A 17,614-nucleotide genomic window follows, 5' to 3' on the forward strand; every position below is an offset into this window, starting at 1 on the left:
TTCGTAGTATGAGATTCATGTGCATTGCTGGACCCATCAACGGGTAAAGTCAGTGATCTCACCGGGAGGGTGTGTAATTAGAAAGCTTACTTTCCTTAGTGGACACACTCTGAGCCCCCCACCACATAAATGCACTTTTTGGCCAGAAAGGGATTTTTTTTCTCCGGAAGGAAAATCTTGTCTATGAGAAGAGTGAAGTAACTACTGTGGGACATGTCCCACTGGTACGCGAGAAGGGAATCCCAAGTTTTCACAACCGTCACCAGGATTCGTCAGGGACGTGTCACTGACTGTGGTGTATAAACTGCTTCGAGTCCGTGTTACGAAACACGGAAGTAACAAGTAATTCGACAGTGGAAGTAACCAGTAATTCAACAGTGACGTCACTGTCAAATCATTGGTATCTTTACCGTTACCGTGTGTTCAGAGCAGCGGAACAACAACAACTGCATTCTATTTTGTCACACTCGCGGTAATGAAACAAAACACTACACAGGACGGGATTATTATTTCATGTCAAAACATATTAAAGTATCAGAAGATGATGTAACCCAGGTAAAGTAATGCGTCACTCACATGTTTAAAGTTTTCCACATTCCAAAGTCATTTCTGAATGAAAAAGACATTGGCCTAACCCTTTTTTAATCATACTATCTGTGTTAATATAACGCCATTTAGGTCAACGATAGTATCGCAGCGGGTAGGCTACTTAGGCCAGTCAACGGTCTTCCCCGTGGGTTATGTTTTGGGTGCTGATGCGCAAGCCCCCCTAATTATATCTATTAAATACCCTAGTTTTAAACAACGTTTTGAATCTTGTCAGTTTAATGATCAGCACATACATTTAAAAGTTTGGCTAAAATTCTCTATAATACCCGCCATAAATTGTGTAATAAACCATTTAAGACCCCTGGTCCATCCACCCACCCTGGAGCACCCCCAGGGCCCCAGTCCCTGGCTGGCTACTATTTCCATCCAGCTGGACATTGTATACACTTGTGAATACAATGCCTACTAAATAATACCCAGAGAGGACAGACCTCCAGACCCCTCTAGTGGGTCTGTCTTTTCCCTGTTCACGCATGTTTCTCACCTTTTACACCCCTAACCAGTATGTACAGTAACATGCATCATGGGAAGAGGCATGGGCGCAGTGCATTGGTCATTTTCTTTGTTTTGTGGCAAAAACTAAATATGTTAACCTTTTTCGTACCTCATCAGTTTGCATCTTTGCAAAACATAAAGTGGACGGGTATAGCAGAGCAATTGAGGTCAATTTGAAAGATTTGTGGAGGAGGTACTTTCCTGGCCTACTGGCTGCATGGACGAAAAGTTTACTGCTGATCGGACTATGGGTTTCCGAGATTAGAAACACAGACGGGAAAAATACAAATCTTCGTCCCAGCCTCTGGCCCTGGTGCAGATAATGACAGTAAACGTGTCAAATTGAGGCCTGAGAAGGTGACAATAGATGAAGACTATTTGGAGTTGTACTTTAGTCACCTCCTAGAGTCACCTCCTAGACCTAGAGCACCAGCTGGTCTTTCACACATACCAAGATTTAAGTAAGCTTTGATTGTTGTCATCAGTAATACAGAAAAGACATATTGGATATATTATTATTATTATTGCAGAAGAAGCTGGTCTAGATTTTAACATTTGAACCGGCAGGATTTAGAGTTAAGCTTGCACAAGTGCATGGTCTGCTTGGTGCAACATAGCCTTACTTTCACTCAAATTAAAGTATATACTTGTGATACATGTTTAAATGACAGAGGAGCTGCTCCTCATCATATGCATTTATATGTGGTAAACATTACTTTTGCACACAGATAATTGGACTTCGGTGATGTGAAACTTGTTCTTGTATAAGTTATTCCCTGCAGGGGGTATGGCTTATAGGCCATGTGTTTGTACAGCTATACTGCATATGTATGAAAACAGACATGTCGGAAATGGGGACATGTCGATTGCTAGCCTCCCGGCAATATTTTCCCTGCGTCCTACATCACCTCTAGTCTAAATAGTTTTTGGTTAATGTAAAACACAAGGCACTTTGACCATCAAACATGCACAGAGGGTTTTTACACCCTTCCTTCCCACTCAGCAAGGCACCTTGGGTATTACTCTTAAATTGCTTTCTTAAAAAAAAAGTAATTCAGTCAGCTCCTCTGTTGGGCTTTCTGTCCTGTTCCAGTGTTATTATGTGTCAGAGTATGAAGAGTTGATAACCCAATGACATACATATGCACACAAATGCATAGCTTTTGGAACTTGTGTGAACGCACGCACGCTCGCGCACGCCACACACGTGTCTCCCTTTCTCACTTAAATACAAATACTGCAATTGCAAGGACACAATGGTTTGCTATCCACTCTCATTTACAGCCGGCAGTGAAATCCTTCACTATTGCCTAATGTGAAGTGAATGTAACCCCCTCTATCAAAACCGTTTCTCTGTCGTCTCCGGCTTCTCCCCTTTGGTCCAGCTTATATGAGGCTTAACCAGTGCGAATAGCACCATTGAAGGCTCCACACCTTTTAACCTCTTAGTCCATTTATGACCTAGAGCCATTTAGACTCAATTGGATGTTACCAACACCTCAGCTCTCCATAGCCATATGCTGACCTGGCCATCTATCAATGTCGGCCTTTGTTTTTTTATTACACACTCTCCGCGGTCCATCCTGTCCACCAATCTGACTGACTCCATGGCTTATAAACGTAGTAACAAGGACACAGAGGCTATTTGGTGCCTGATGGATCCAGCAGTGCAATTAGAACAAGCCCATTTACATGGCAGTGACTATACAGTGACATCCACTTAAACACCCATGGCTTTTTCCTTCCGTATCTCGGGCCATTTTCTCCATTGATTTCTTTCACCCCACCTCATTGATTATGCTGTATACTGCAAAGCCTAAACACTTTGGTTGTATAATTGGTTAATGAGCTCTGCGTGTTTGTGGAATACTTAAATTTGTGCAAGTTATTTAGAGGCCATTCGCTCACATTGTGTATATAAAGTCTGTTACACGTACATCCCCTTGCTTGCCTGTCCCTCTCAATCTGTGCCTTTTACCCTCCATTCCACCTTTGTCTCTTATCTCAAACTGATGAGGTGCTGTGAGGTAAAACTTGAAGCAATTATTGTTTTATTATACATTCTTATTTGTTAAGTTACCTTGCTATTGTGTACTATGGTGACAGTAGAGACTTGACTTTTATCACGAAAGAGAGTTAATTTAAAATGGCCAAAACAAGCAAGCCTGCTAATTTGTTAAATTTCTTAGACTAACCTCCCATGGATTCTTTGGGCTTACCAGCCTGTTCCCATCCATACCGCCCACCAAGATCCAGGTTCTGCTTCTCGTTAAGGGTAGTTTTTCCTGCTCATGGGGTAATGGTCTCGACCTGCTCTTCATGTCCTCATCATACAAAAACTAATAGAATACGCACATCACTTAGTAGAGGTGCTGGGTTCAAAAGTGACATCAGAAAAAGAGAAAAGAACCCGCACACTCATCTGCTCCAAAAGTTATACTTTATTGACGACGTATCGAGCCAAGGCTCTTGAGTTTATTTCAACTCGGTGTACAGTTGTGCAGTATATTGTAAATTGTCCTGAGAGATAAGTTGTTATGATTTTGCAGTATATAACTCAAATGTATATCCTTGTAAATACCTGGGCTGTGTGTAATGTAAACACATGCGTCTGTATGCAATGCATGCATATCTGCGTCTGGCAGTTTGGAGACCTGGGATGGCGGTCTCAGGTGAGAGTGTGAGGGAGAGCGAAAGCCACCCCGTCGCCTCTGTGGCACTGTAAACCTACACCCCTCCAGCCCTGATCAAGGAGGCCAGGCTCTGCAACCCTCAGTCCCAACTTCAGAGTCATAGAGAGAGGCCCTATGAATACTGCATGATGGAGCTTTTATTACAGCACAGGCTAGAGTGTAAATAAGATCCAGGCAATGGGGCACGTTTACTGGGGTCAGATAAGGGGGAAGTGGGGGGGAATAGCCATGTAACCTTGTCCCTCTCTCTACCGCCGTCACAAGCCTGTCACTGTAACTCATACAGGAATGCTCAACCCTGAGGTGGTCAAGGACAGTCTCGAGGTAAAGCTTGGACAAAGCAACGGTCACCCCATATCTCAAGCCCTGTTGAGGGAAACTAACCAGTATTTAGGTTCTTTATGTTTCTAACTGCCCACACATTCATTTGTGAAATCATGTTCTGTTATGTTGAGCTTCACTGAACACTAAGGTATATGTATTTTTAGAAGAATGAAAATATAATATATGTTGACCTGTTTCCCCATACAATTTAGCAGAATTGCCCTGTAGTGTTGTGAACTAGAGTTTTCTCAGTTCAGGCAGGCCAGCCTGCCTCCCACACAACCTGCTCAATCAGTATTTAACTAGTCAGTAGACAGTAGTATATTTCTGTATACCTCTGCACTCTTGTCTCAATTAACATCGTTGTCTCATCTTAATTAACAGGCAGCAGCCATGCTTAACTGACATTGATTATGGCTTAAAGGGAGAGTGAGACATCAAAACGTGTGTGTGTGTGTGTGTGTGTGTGTGTGTGTGTGTGTGTGTGTGTGTGTGTGTGTGTGTGTGTGTGTGTGTGTGTGTGTGTGTGTGTGTGTGTGTGTGTGTGTGTGTGTGTGTGTGTGTGTGTGTGTGTGTGTGTGTGTGTGTGTGTGTGTGTGTGTGTGTGTGTGTGTGTGTGTGTGTGGAGAGATACGGATATGGTTTCATACTTTTCGTTTTTACATAATGTATTAGAATAGCAGGCTTACAGATAAATATGTATCCTCGACATATCTAATAGAAATGCACAAAATAATGTTTCCCATAGCTTGAAATGCCCAAATACTGCACATTGCGATCATTGGCCAGAAATAAATAATCTAGAACAACTACTGTACAGTGTATTTGAATGCGCTGGTGCATCATTACACAGCAGCCGCAATCAGGAGCAAGTGTGTGTTCTGTGAGTCGTTACCAGACATGACACTAAGAGGTGGCATTAATTAAAGGCCCAGGCCAGTTTAGAGGTGTCTGGACGAGGGGCAACGTGATACTCCAATCTAAGACACATTAATCACACCCTGCACCATGAACATTCGCTCTCGCGGACCCACTGACAGGTGAGATGCCAGCCAGGTATCCCATTTACCCGACCCACTCGCAAAGGAAAACCATCTTGCGTAACATGCTCGTCCCCCGTCGCTATCAAGCGACAGCTGTTGCACAGTCTTCGTCCTTGAGGATTGAATGTTGAGACGTCCTGACGTATTGTCATCGGTGCCGTAAACGAACCTGTGCGGTCTGTAACTAAAGCCGCCGTTTGGCATTAAGGAGTTTCATAATTAAATCATCATGGGGCCCGGGCTGTGGCTGCTGCTTTACCTGCAACCCTAAACCCTGTCTGGGAGCGAACTGGCCCTCGGGTTGACTGAGACGGTGTTTTGACCTTTGACCTCTGGCAGAAATTATAGCGGCATTTTGTCATGCTCGTTACTTGGAACTCGACTGCATCTCAAACTTGCCACCCCAGTCAACTTGCATAATTTTTGTTCATTCATTACCCATCTGTTGAATACATTTTCTTTCTCCCTTGGACATTTTTTATTTATTAGAATACAATCATTGAAGGTCCTTCTTCTATAATTTGTCTATTTTTTTTTCTCCTTGCAGAGCATACCATCTTCTTGGTAAGCGAGTTTTAGCAGTCAAGGTAAGAAGAAGGCCATTGTATCTGTCTTTTTTATTGTACACCACTAACTAAACCAGGGGTATTCAATTAGACACCTGTAGAATGATTGTGTGTGGGGGGGCGCACAGTGTGCGCACAAAAAATTGTGGGTTCTCATCTCAAATGCATTTTGTGCTAAAACACGAAGATTTATATTATATATTTCTGCACAGTAATGAGCAGGATAATATGTCTATACAGGTATATGCTACCTTAGAATAGATGTAGATCTATTTGACAGTGCATAAACATAATTGCCTTGACCATAACGACCGTCAACGAGCACCACACACACACACACACCTGCCCTCTGCAGTGCTCTAGTCTAAATACAAACGTTTGGGTTTCCGAGGCTCAGTCTAAAGTGACTGAAGTCCCCTTGAAGTATTACTGTAATTATGGTAATCTCACACTTCATATCGCACACACCATACCTGTAACTTTCATTAGCTCTTTTATTATTCCCAGAATAACATTTAAAAAAAAAGAAAATCTTCCTGGGGCCACAAGGGGGTGCTCCACGGGCCGCATTTGGCCCGTGGGCCACCATTTGAATACCACTGAACTAAACCCTCTACTTTTTCATGACATCTTGTCTGCAATATGAATTCCATTCTTTGGTGACACCTCATGAGCAAATTCATGTTACTGTTTTATATTGTATCTGTTTTTTTGTTTGCTGTCTTTTATTCCTTCTTGCACTGTCTGACAAGAACGCCATGAATGGAAACACAGTTTCTAATTTTCCTTGAACTTTGAGCCTACACCAGCTATTGGGTGATTAGACTGGCTCGTATTTGAAGTTCCAATTCATTCCATAACTGTTTAATAGGGTAAAGTTTGAGCTCTGTGCAAGTCAGTAAAGGCCTTCCTCATTCAACGCAGCAAAACATTTTTGTATGGGTGATTTGTGACGTGGGAATTGTCATTCTGTAACGAGAAGTGGCCTTCAGCAAACTACAACAGAATTGGAAGTACACAGTTCATGTACAGTACACATGTCATTGTAGCTGTCTCTATTCACCAAAACATGTCGGAATGTGTGTGTGTGTGTGTGTGTGTGTGTGTCTGCTACCATGAAACCTATGAAAGAGGACCAATTGAATCAGACAGACTTACTTACTACAAGACTGATAGGCAGGCCACACTGGAGAACCGATTCATTGAATCAGACTTTGAATGACAGACCGATAGGCATGCTACACTGATCGATATCGAATGAACCCCTTACTCAAGGGGAGACTAACTGGTGGTCTGTGTGCCAGAGGTGGCTGAATCGTTTTTATTGTGAAAAAAAAACCCTGAATGTGTCGCACTTACACACATTCACACAGAGAAGTGAAACGCCTACCCTACGTTTTTATGGGCCTTGTGTTGCGGGTGCTTGTGATCTGTCTGTTTTAACCATTCACCTGAACGTGCATGCCGGAAAATATTTTAACATTCGTCGAAATTAGCAGATATCTACAAACTCATAACACTTCATCTACACAGGCAAGTAGCGAGCGTTCCGACTGCGATATTGTGCGAAAAACTGTCACTGATATGGAGCGTCGGCCATTGCGTTACAACGTCGCCTGAACCAATCAAATAACCAATAAATAGTAGTGTGTAGATCTCAACCAATAAAAGTGTTTGCGGCCGCGAAACCTCGCTCAAATAGAGTCTCTGCGGTCGAATATAGGAGGGTTGGACGACATCGCTGCACGCTCGCGGTACACCGGAACAGTCTAATTGAAAAACATGTATTCTGATAATATATTCTACATACACTGCCAGCTCGCATCGCTGGCAGTGTATCGGGACCCGATTGTGGGTCGCAGACTGATTTTTGTGAGTCGTGAGTAATATGTATCCCCCTATTTTGTTTCTTTCTCTATTTTTCTTTTTTTTCCTCAAAATAATATTCTTTTCATACTTAAAAAAAAAAATCAAAATAATTTCATGAATACAATTAAACCAATTCAAATAAATTCTATGACTTCCAAATTTGTACTATTTTACAACTTCATACAACTTTTAAGTGGAAGTGAAAATAGCCGATCTACAAGCTCATGACGCGTTGCTATTTTCGGGTCCCAGGGAGACCCACAAGAGAAATCTCTTTTGGGTCACGGGCTAACGCGACTAGCGACGGGACTGCGGTGGGCCGTCTAACACATCATCTTTTCTTTAGATGACGTCCCACTGCAAAATAACAGTGTTGCGCAACAGACGCTCCCAGCCTGTGGAGCGATGCGATCAGTTTTGATATCAATAATCTCCGTCCTTTTGATCAATCTCCGTCTTGAGCGCTGGGCGTTACTAATTTATAAGGGCGGAGAACTCCGTCATTTGTGCTCAGTGTATTAATATGGGAAATGTTTCACTAATTAGTCAAATTAAACGTTGTGGCCTTGGTTTTAAAACCATTGGATTATCACCCCCTTGGACAGGACATACGCTTTTTAGATTTTGACCAACAATTTCCCTGAAAATGTAATTTCAGGTTATTCCTTTGGACATCACATTGGAGTTGCAGAAACAGATCATGTCCGAGTTAGAGATTCTCTACAAGGTTAGTGTGGACTGATCTAACCTGTTGTACTTTTTCTACAACAGGTTACTTTTCTAACTATTGCTTTTTCTCAGAACAGAGGTGAAGTTTCATTAGAGGTACATTTTGCACACACGGACGGAGTGCCTTCGGCTGGTGGAGACAATAAAACAGTCCTCTGTGAGAGCCATTAGATACCTTAAACAAAGAGCATTCAAACATATCTATTATATATTTCTGACCTTTAAATTGTACCCAAGTCTGTTGGACATGTTGAGGGTTTACCCACAGGCCACCTAGATACATTCTTAAATAGTTGGCCTTGTGGTTAGAGTGTCCGCCCTGAAACTGGGAGGTCGGGGTTCGATCTCCGGCCGGGTCATACCAAAGACTGTAAAAATGGGACCCAATGCCTCCCTGCTTGGCACTCCGCATCAATGGGTTGGTCAAATCAACTAATCAAATGATTCCTGAGTGCGGCACGGCTGCAGCTCACCGCTCCAAGATATCGTACAACTTTGACTTTGACTGAGTTTATTCCTATTTCAGAATCATTTGTGACATACTTCTTGCATATATAGATTAATATTTTGTTTCAAACCTTTAAAGTATAGAAACCTTCAAAGTATAGAAATAAGTATGGAAACTATATATATCCCACTTTACTCCATAGAGATGTTTAAGGCCTTGGTAATAAATGATTAAGTAAAACCCAGGAAATGTTTACTCGGACTTGACATTTTACATTGTAAACAATAACATGCTGTCTTCCCTGTTTCCTCTTCCAGTGTGATTCTCAGTACATCATCACTTTCTACAGTGCCTTTTTTGTGGAGAACAGGATAAACATATGCACAGAGTTTATGGACGGTGAGTCTGGCTTTGGATAAGGCCTGTGGCTTTTACAGGGTATTTACTGTACTCATACTGTAGCTAGCCTAAGCTTAATAGAAAGGGCCTCAGGGAACGCGCCTCCGTCTCCACCAGGTATCCTTTTCCACTTCTACAGAGCGAGTAGAATGTCTTATTGCTGTCAGCTGGTTAGCATGTCTGTGTGCTAAGAGCTACAAGTGCATGATACAGCTTGACTTTAATTTGTTTGTGTGTACTTAGATTTTATTTCAGTGTATGTGCACATGTATGTCTGTTTGTCACTGCAGTGATTCCTCTGTTTCCCAGACCCACATTTGTCCACATTAGTCAACAATTATTGAGAGAGCAAACGCCAACTGATTGGCTGAGTGCTACTTTGCAAAAATAATGCAGGCATCATGCTCATTGGATCCAAAGCTAACACACATACACATACACGCACACAGACCCCGGCAAAAACATAATATGTACCACCTGATCTGACAGATAAAATCACAAGGCCTTGTCTTCCAATACTGTAGATACAATAGATAGATAGATAGGTACCTTTATTGATCCCGTGGGGGAATTTCAGTCGCTCAGAGGCAGCGTGTGAGCACTGTTACTGTAGATTTCTCCCCAAAATGATATGCTAGTTTTCATGACAAATATACATTTTATATAATATCAACATGATTCTGGGTACCCTGATATGTATAATCCCAGGTATTGTCTAAATATATAATACAAGAATGTGGTTTGCAAATAATTTGGTCAAAACGGCTAGAACATGAGGGAGAGTTGTGTGAGTGAAAAAAAATTTAATGTGTGTTTACTGTTTACTGGGCACGGCTTAACAGTTTCTTTGTGCAGGTGGTTCTCTGGATGTCTTCAGGAGAATCCCAGAGCATGTGCTCGGTAGAATCGCAGTAGCGGTAAGTTTATATAAAATACTTCCGTTTGCCCTCAATATGAAAGGAAAGGCACAGAGTTGTAATGTAGCACTTAATCAGTTTTATGAATCGGTAGTAACTCAGCATGACCAGTAATTAAGTAATCATGTCTTTCATGTCCATCTGGCTCTTCTACAATAGTTTCCTGAACTGCAGGTGTGAAACTTTCAATTAGCCGCCCATAGGAAGGAGATGGACGACGCACACACAACTAATTTAAAAACAGCATTTTAATGTCAAAGGCCTTGGATTTGGATAAATGCGTCCCTCTTCTCAACCCTCATTACTCCAAGCCCCCACCTCTCCTTTGTCTCTTCTCCTTCAACTTTGTCCGTAATCAAACATTGACAGCTATTTAGTCAGCGTTAATTCTAATTCACAGCTTTCCCTTCTTATCCACTGTCACAGTTGTTAATTATCACAGAAGGCAAAGAACCCAAGAGAGCTTGTGTGATGCTGCTCTCATCTGTCGTCGTGCTTCCACAGGCAGTACGAGTTCAGGGAGACAGGCTTTGAGTGAGAATTGCAGTCAAGAAGACGCCTTCTCTTCTCTCCTGTTTCGTGGGACAGAATTTTGTAGACTGGGGGTGTGGAACATAGCACACAGCAGTTATATTTATATATTGGGGCTTTTCTGACCAGTGGAGAGAGACAGGAAACATACAGAAAGAGAGACGGTCGAGTGACATGCAGCAAATGGTCTAACTGACCGGGAATCGAACGCACATTACTTACCTTTGACACTTTTGTGGTGTTTGTGTTTTTCTTTTTTCTTTTTCACCTTGCCACAATTTAATTATACCTTTTAGTTTAATGCCAGCTCGGTGACCTTTTGGTTAGTGTGTCCGCTCTGAGATTTGGAGGTCAGGGGTTGAATCCCTGTTTTAAATATATTATTTGCCGGAAGTAGACGATCACGCTACAAGTTCACAATATACTACAGGTTTGACGCGCTGAGCTTTTAGATAGGCTATTTTCACCAAATGTTAGTCCCAGAATTGGGTATAGTGGTAAAAGTGTACACTTGTTTGTTAACAGTCAAATATTGTGTTACTTAGTAGAGCTCTGCATGCCTTCATATTGTATTGACCATGATGCAATGTATTTTACCGGTAATAATGATTACACCATTTATTGCTTCCCTTTTATGAATGGTCTACTACTCTATAACATCCATCCAGGAAAAAGTTTTTTTTCCACACTGATCAGAATTGAAGCCTCACCTTTTTATGTGAAACTGTGTACAGTTACAGTTACAATGCTAGCTGTCTGAATACCAAAAAAAGGTCATTAATTATTAATTTTGACATATTATTGATTATAGCTACTTTAAAGGTATATTCAGTGATTTTACTTAATTCAAATATCACTTATTTTTTTGTTTTGTGATAATCCTCCTTACTGTAGAGTGTGCTGACCATATAAGGAGTTCCTCCCTTTCCCCAGTTAATCCGTGGGGTAAAAAAACCGTAGGTTTTGTTTTTGGCTAGGTGTCCCAGCCTTCATCCAATCAGGATAGAGAGGGGCCTTCCGCCAATCATGATCGAGCGGGGGCAGGCCTTTGTGTGTGTGCTGTTGGCCTGTCACGTGTGTCCCCACTGTAGTGCGTGCATGTGCACATCTTGTTACCGAGGCAGACCGGGGGGGTTTCCAAATCACTGAATACTCCTTTAATTCTTGTTTTTTACAGTTTAATAAAAACAATAGATGACTGCTTAAATGGAATGCTATTAAACCTTTGCAGTGTGATTAAATAGTTGCATGTTGCTTTGGATCTTAGCACTTGCGGTGAAGTTCTTCTGATATGTTGAAATAAATAATATTGTTCCTCCCCCTGTGCCACAAGGTGGTCAACGGCTTGACTTATCTGTGGAGCCTGAAGATACTTCACAGAGGTGAGAGGGGGGGGGGGGGGGGACTATGAAGGCTCCAAGTTATTAAACAACAGCCAGAGAGAGTTGATAAAGCCCAGCTGCAGAGTGCTGACACAGCGCTCCTCTCAACCATTTTGTCTCCGTAGACGTCAAGCCCTCCAACATGCTGGTTAACACTCGAGGACAAGTCAAGCTCTGTGACTTTGGTGTCAGCACACAGGTAAACTGCTGCGCATGTGTATTGGAAAGAGTATGACGGTGTCGTGCACTGAAAATTATAGATCTGCAAGCTCAAAGCACATCAATCAAAAAGAATAGATCTACAAGCTCAAAATGGGTTGCGTCACAATGCCTTGTGAGCTTGTAGAACTGCTATTTTCGACACATGACACCCGCTGCGCACGAATCAGGCTTAAGAAGAATTTGTCTCTGTGACCGCTATCTGCTCTGTGCCATTTTGTGCGTGTGCACGACCGTGTCGTGCACTATAGCTACGTCTGTTTGTGTATTGCTAACCTGTCAGTCTGCGCATTCATTTTCCACTCAAGATAACGGAGTGATCCCTCGGGACAGCCCCTCGCATTAACTTAGCCGCTCGGACGCCATTGTTCCGCAGAGTCCCCAAATTTGACTGGCTATAATTATGGCTCGCACACGACGACGCCACATCCTCATTGATATGTATGAATTGCTGACGGACAATTGTGTGTGTGTGTGTTTGTGTGTGTGTGTGTGTGTGTGTGTGTGTGTGTGTGTGTGTGTGTGTGTGTGTGTGTGTGTGTGTGTGTGTGTGTGTGTGTGTGTGTGTGTGTGTGTGTGTGTGTGTGTGTGTGTGTGTGTGTGAGACTAAAACTAAGACTACATATATCGACAATTTTGTACTACTAAAACTAAAAGACCAGTCATTTTATGTTTGGTTGCGCTCCGGAGTTGTGTTCTGAAAATAGCAGATCTACAAGCTCGGCTTGTAGATCGGCTATTTTCCGCATGCAACCAAGTGTAAACTCGGGCATCAAGGCACCGCCAAAATAAAATGTCAACAAAATAAACGGTAGATTTAGTCAACTAAAACATTTCAGATGACTAAAATACGACTAAAACTAAATAAATTTGTTCAAAAGACTCAACTAGATACAAATTAGCTGTCAAAATTAACACTTACCAATAACACTGAGTCACTCTGTCATAGCGCTCTCTATCTCTAGCCCATTCTCTGCAGGACCGCATTTAACCCACTATGTCAGTGGTGCTCAAACTATTTCATGTCAAGGACCCCCAGAATTATATGTATAATTTGGCCTCCGACCCCCATCTGAAAATATGTTGTTCAAGGGACCCCCCCAGAAGCAAAGATTTTAGTTAAAAACATTCGATCTGAAAGAATATATATTCAAAGATTTGCAGCACATTCTCATGATTTTTCAAAAATAGCAAATCTACAAGCTTGTAGCGCGGCACTTGGTGAGCTTGTAGATCTGCTATTTTTCAATAGCTAAAGTACAACATAATGCTTAAAACACCAAAAGGGGTTCCCGTTCAGAATGGGTTAAAAATGTCATAAGGGTACAGACAGTCATTATCCCAGTCCTATCATTGATGGCATGTGCCATCGTGCGTATACACACGCCTAAATGTCCCCTCGTCCCCCTCTTGTTCCCTTGTGTAAGCACCGAGAACAGCCCAAAAATAACACCCTGACATTTCAGTAGATTTGTGGAATGTAAGTTACAGAATGATGAAAGATAGGAGTTGCTACTTAAAAATAGGACAACGAGGTAGTGACTCTTAGAGGTTGTCTGCAGACAATGTCTCTCTATCAGTTTAAACCCTCTACTTTCATGTACACTTAAATGTATATGACTGATTATCTTTTTTATGTTTTTCTTTTTGCAGTTGGTGAATTCTATTGCCAAAACATACGTGGGAACTAATGTCTATATGGCGGTGAGTGAATTCTACTTTTATCGAATACACATTAACTTTCTATAATGAGTACTGTAGCTGAAGTTTGTTTGCCTCTCCTGCACAGCCTGAAAGGATATCAGGAGAGCAGTACGGTATCCATGCAGATGTGTGGAGTGTGGGGATCTCATTCATGGAGGTAAACCACCACTGGATTGTTTTTAGAGAGAATTGAGCTGCGGAACATTTAAGGAAAAGAAATGCGGCAATCCGTAACTTTTATGTTCTACCTGGGATTCAAACCCGGGTCCAATGGCTGCTTGGCCTGGGAAGATATTGTGTGATGAGCTTCTTACTGTAGGTATCCTATCCTATTGGTTAAAATACAATTTTATTAATTAAAAACAGTTCAGGACTGAAGTTTCAAAAATGGAACTGTACAGGCGAATTCCAGCATAATCTTTTTACTTCGACAAAGGTGAATGAGCAATTGTTCTGTAGAAAGAGCTTATATAATATCCATTCCAAGTTGTATTAGCCTTAAAACCTAAACTTTGTAAACGTCGTATTCACATTATACATGAGAGTAGGATATAACTTTTTTGACGTTCAGTAGATCCATCGCGTGAGGGACTCGCTGTACAAAATACACTGATCTACAAGTTGTCATGGCCGTGCGTCACAACACATAAGCACTTGATAATTTTAACAAGTGATGACGGTTTTCATCTGGCGTGGAACAATGCAAATTATCTCCACAGGAGCGTCCTTATGACTTGCATACAAAAATGAAATACACCTGTGATCCGCACAAATCAAAGCTCTGCACTCTCATACATATACTGTCATAACATTTTATCATAATTGAATTGTTCATATGTTGTTGCATGTTTCTTTATCTTTTTGTCAGCCATATAGCCTTCAGCAGTTTGTACAAATTAATAGATCCATTCTCCACTTTAAAAAAGGTGCACAGTACCTCAGTGTTGATTTAAATCTTGTATAAAAACAGTATACTGAGGGATAAATAGAACTAGCACTGATGTATGTAATAATAAGTACATTTAAGGCAACGTTTTAATTGTTCCCGTCAATTTGAGGGATATGTTAAGAAGGGAACCCTGGAGGGTATTGCGAAGGACTATAGGCTGGATATTGTTGGTGCTTGTATATGCGCCTCTGTGCGTGGCTGTGCATTAGTGTCTCTGCCCGCCTCTCCCCAGGGCCTTGATACAGTGCGCCGTTGACAGGCCTACGCTTTCAAAATAACATTTTAATTTCAGTATTACACTTGCCAGGTCTCTTGCCCTCCCCATTGACACTATTGATTCTCCATCTGTTTGTGTGCACAGCTCTCCCCCTTCCCAGTTTGACAAATTATTTAGACTTCCATCTCGGCTGCATTAAGTCAATACTGTTGAATATTATTACAATCCTTATAGTAATGAATGCAAAGGAAGACAGCCACGTGACAATTATCAGCATAATCTTTATTTTGGTATAGAATGAATTTTCTCCCCATGCTAGCAAAAGACCACTATACATTAGTCTAAATGAAATGGCTTCAAGTCCTGTTTAATGTGGAATAATCCTCAGCCTGCTTAGTCTATTTATGTTCAATGCAAACATGTCACTTTGAGCATCTTCCGGTAAGCTGCCTTTGACCAAGATGAAAGATGGACTCCCCAAGTGAGTTGTCAAATGTCAGGGGATAGTTATCAAGAAAAAAGGGAAAAGAAAGAAACCACCCTATTACTCACACCACATCCATCTGCCCCACAGTCCTTCCCGCCTTTTGTTTATCCCACAGTTTTGTTCTCGGCAGGGGGTAGTTGTAGGGGGTTATTAACTAATAGCTGATGGTGGGTTTTTAGAAGTGGGCACTGAGCTTCTTTCAAAGCCTATAAGCCTCATATTCTGCTCGTTTCGTTAAACCTTGCAGCACTTAACTATCCATGCGAATACTCGAAGATATCAAGAAGCTTGCAATGGAAAGGCTTTTATACTCCCAATTCACATACATGAACATATACTGTATCTAGTCTTAAGGGTGCATTCAAACCAGGATGTTTTACTGCCATTAAAATGAATCCTGCTGCGTATTGTTGGAAAGTGTCCTTCGTTTGGGCAGGTGTGAAGGCTCATTCGAATTCTGGTGCGGATCAAACAAACGCATTTTAATTCGCAAAAAACAGGGGTTTTGCTTCGCTTCAAAGACACCAGAGGGCGGATTACCACAGGTTTGAATGCAATTGCATTAAATATAGGGGATGAACCAAAGAATGTGTCATTGTGGGATGAAGAAATTGGTATTTGGCACATGATGAGGAAGGTGAAGGCATTATTACGCAGTGTAAAGATGTCCCGTGGACAGACGTGAAGAGAGAGAATATGGCCAGACAATCATACATCAAATGCTGAAGGTTACACACAAAAACACTGCAGTGTACAGGATATACAGCCAGATAATGGAGGTGATTATGGGTTCCATCGCACATTTGCATAATGTTGCATTAAAGCAATGAGTTTGCGCTCGCAGTAGGCTAGCCGCTATTTTACAAAACAAGTTAGTAAAGCTGTAGCGATTTGCTATTGTGTGCGCGTGCAACACAACACACTCCCACAACACTATAGATATTACTGTGTAGTTTATGAATTGAACACATTGATAAAGTCCCTGCTGCGGTTGAAAAAGCGCAGTGTGAACGCTAAACGCACCAAATTAAAAATGCAACTTTACCCCCCAATCGCACTGAGTGTACAGAAGTACAGGTGTGAATGCACCCTAAGGGCCCGATCTTGTGCCACCCCTTACCCCTTACCCCTAAAGTTCTTTGCCTTTTTTTCCTATTTTGCAAAACATTTTTGAATAGTTAAAATGGCCAGTCTACAAGCTCACAACGTGTCAATGTAGAGGCTAGCTGAACTATTCAAAAATGTTTTTCAAAATAGTAAAAAAAGGCAAAGAAGTTCAGGGATAAGGGGTTTAGCGGTGATGGAAATGGAGCCCATAGTCGACTCTCTACACACACTATACAAACATTTCCTTCACACACATCAGGCCTACTGTAGCACTGGCTTATGGATCTCCAATTACTTCCCTGTTATTGTGATGCACTCTGCACTGTACACTTAAGGGCCAGTAGCTTGCCTTGTAGAACACTAAATGTGGCTTTTGAACATTCAGGATTTGCTGTTAATGTAGATGGCTTGGACTCAATACTGTAGGTTAGGACTTGACACTCATGCTTTTCTCTTTATACAGTTGGCACTGGGCACATTCCCCTATCCACAGGTGAGTGAGTACACTTCTGTATATTATGTGCAATTCATTCAGCACTCAGCAATGAACCTGTTCAGGTCTTTTAAGAAAATTAACCTTAGAAAGTATCAAAACGTAATATTTATCTTTTTTTCTCAAACATTTCCAGTACACCCCAAGAATAACCCAAGTTGTTTATTGGGCAAAGTTTCTTAGAGATTTTACTAAATTATGGATCAATGTATTGTATTTGCATCTCACTTGAGTTGTATACTTGATTATTCATGAAAACAGATTTAGCATGACATTAGGGGCCAACATAGTGCTGGTAGAGTGTATTTTGATTTCATAAATATGGATTACTTTGGTTTTGCCATTTTCTTGTTTATAAGCGTGAAATAAAAACAGTTTAGGGAAAGAAAATGCCATCTGTTCCTCCGGCATTTTAGTCAGATAGAAAACTTTT

At 41.5% G+C, this 17,614-nt stretch overlaps 1 protein-coding gene across 3 annotated transcripts in view; it reads left to right on the plus strand.

Annotated features, from left to right (window-relative positions):
* map2k5 (mitogen-activated protein kinase kinase 5) overlaps positions 1–17,614 on the plus strand; it is a 63,979-nt gene that overhangs the window by 21,041 nt on the left and 25,324 nt on the right. For all 3 annotated transcript variants that reach the window (XM_079497348.1, XM_079497350.1, XM_079497349.1), the window contains exons 9-17: positions 5,712–5,751; positions 8,258–8,326; positions 9,094–9,175; positions 10,031–10,092; positions 11,957–12,005; positions 12,131–12,204; positions 13,878–13,928; positions 14,014–14,085; positions 17,152–17,181. In XM_079497348.1, coding sequence (XP_079353474.1) covers positions 5,712–5,751; positions 8,258–8,326; positions 9,094–9,175; positions 10,031–10,092; positions 11,957–12,005; positions 12,131–12,204; positions 13,878–13,928; positions 14,014–14,085; positions 17,152–17,181 — 529 coding nt within the window. The remainder of the gene's footprint in view (positions 1–5,711; positions 5,752–8,257; positions 8,327–9,093; positions 9,176–10,030; positions 10,093–11,956; positions 12,006–12,130; positions 12,205–13,877; positions 13,929–14,013; positions 14,086–17,151; positions 17,182–17,614) is intronic.

This window comes from Electrona antarctica (genome assembly GCF_951216825.1).
Source record: "Electrona antarctica genome assembly, chromosome: 3".
In the NCBI taxonomy this organism is placed as follows: domain Eukaryota; kingdom Metazoa; phylum Chordata; class Actinopteri; order Myctophiformes; family Myctophidae; genus Electrona; species Electrona antarctica.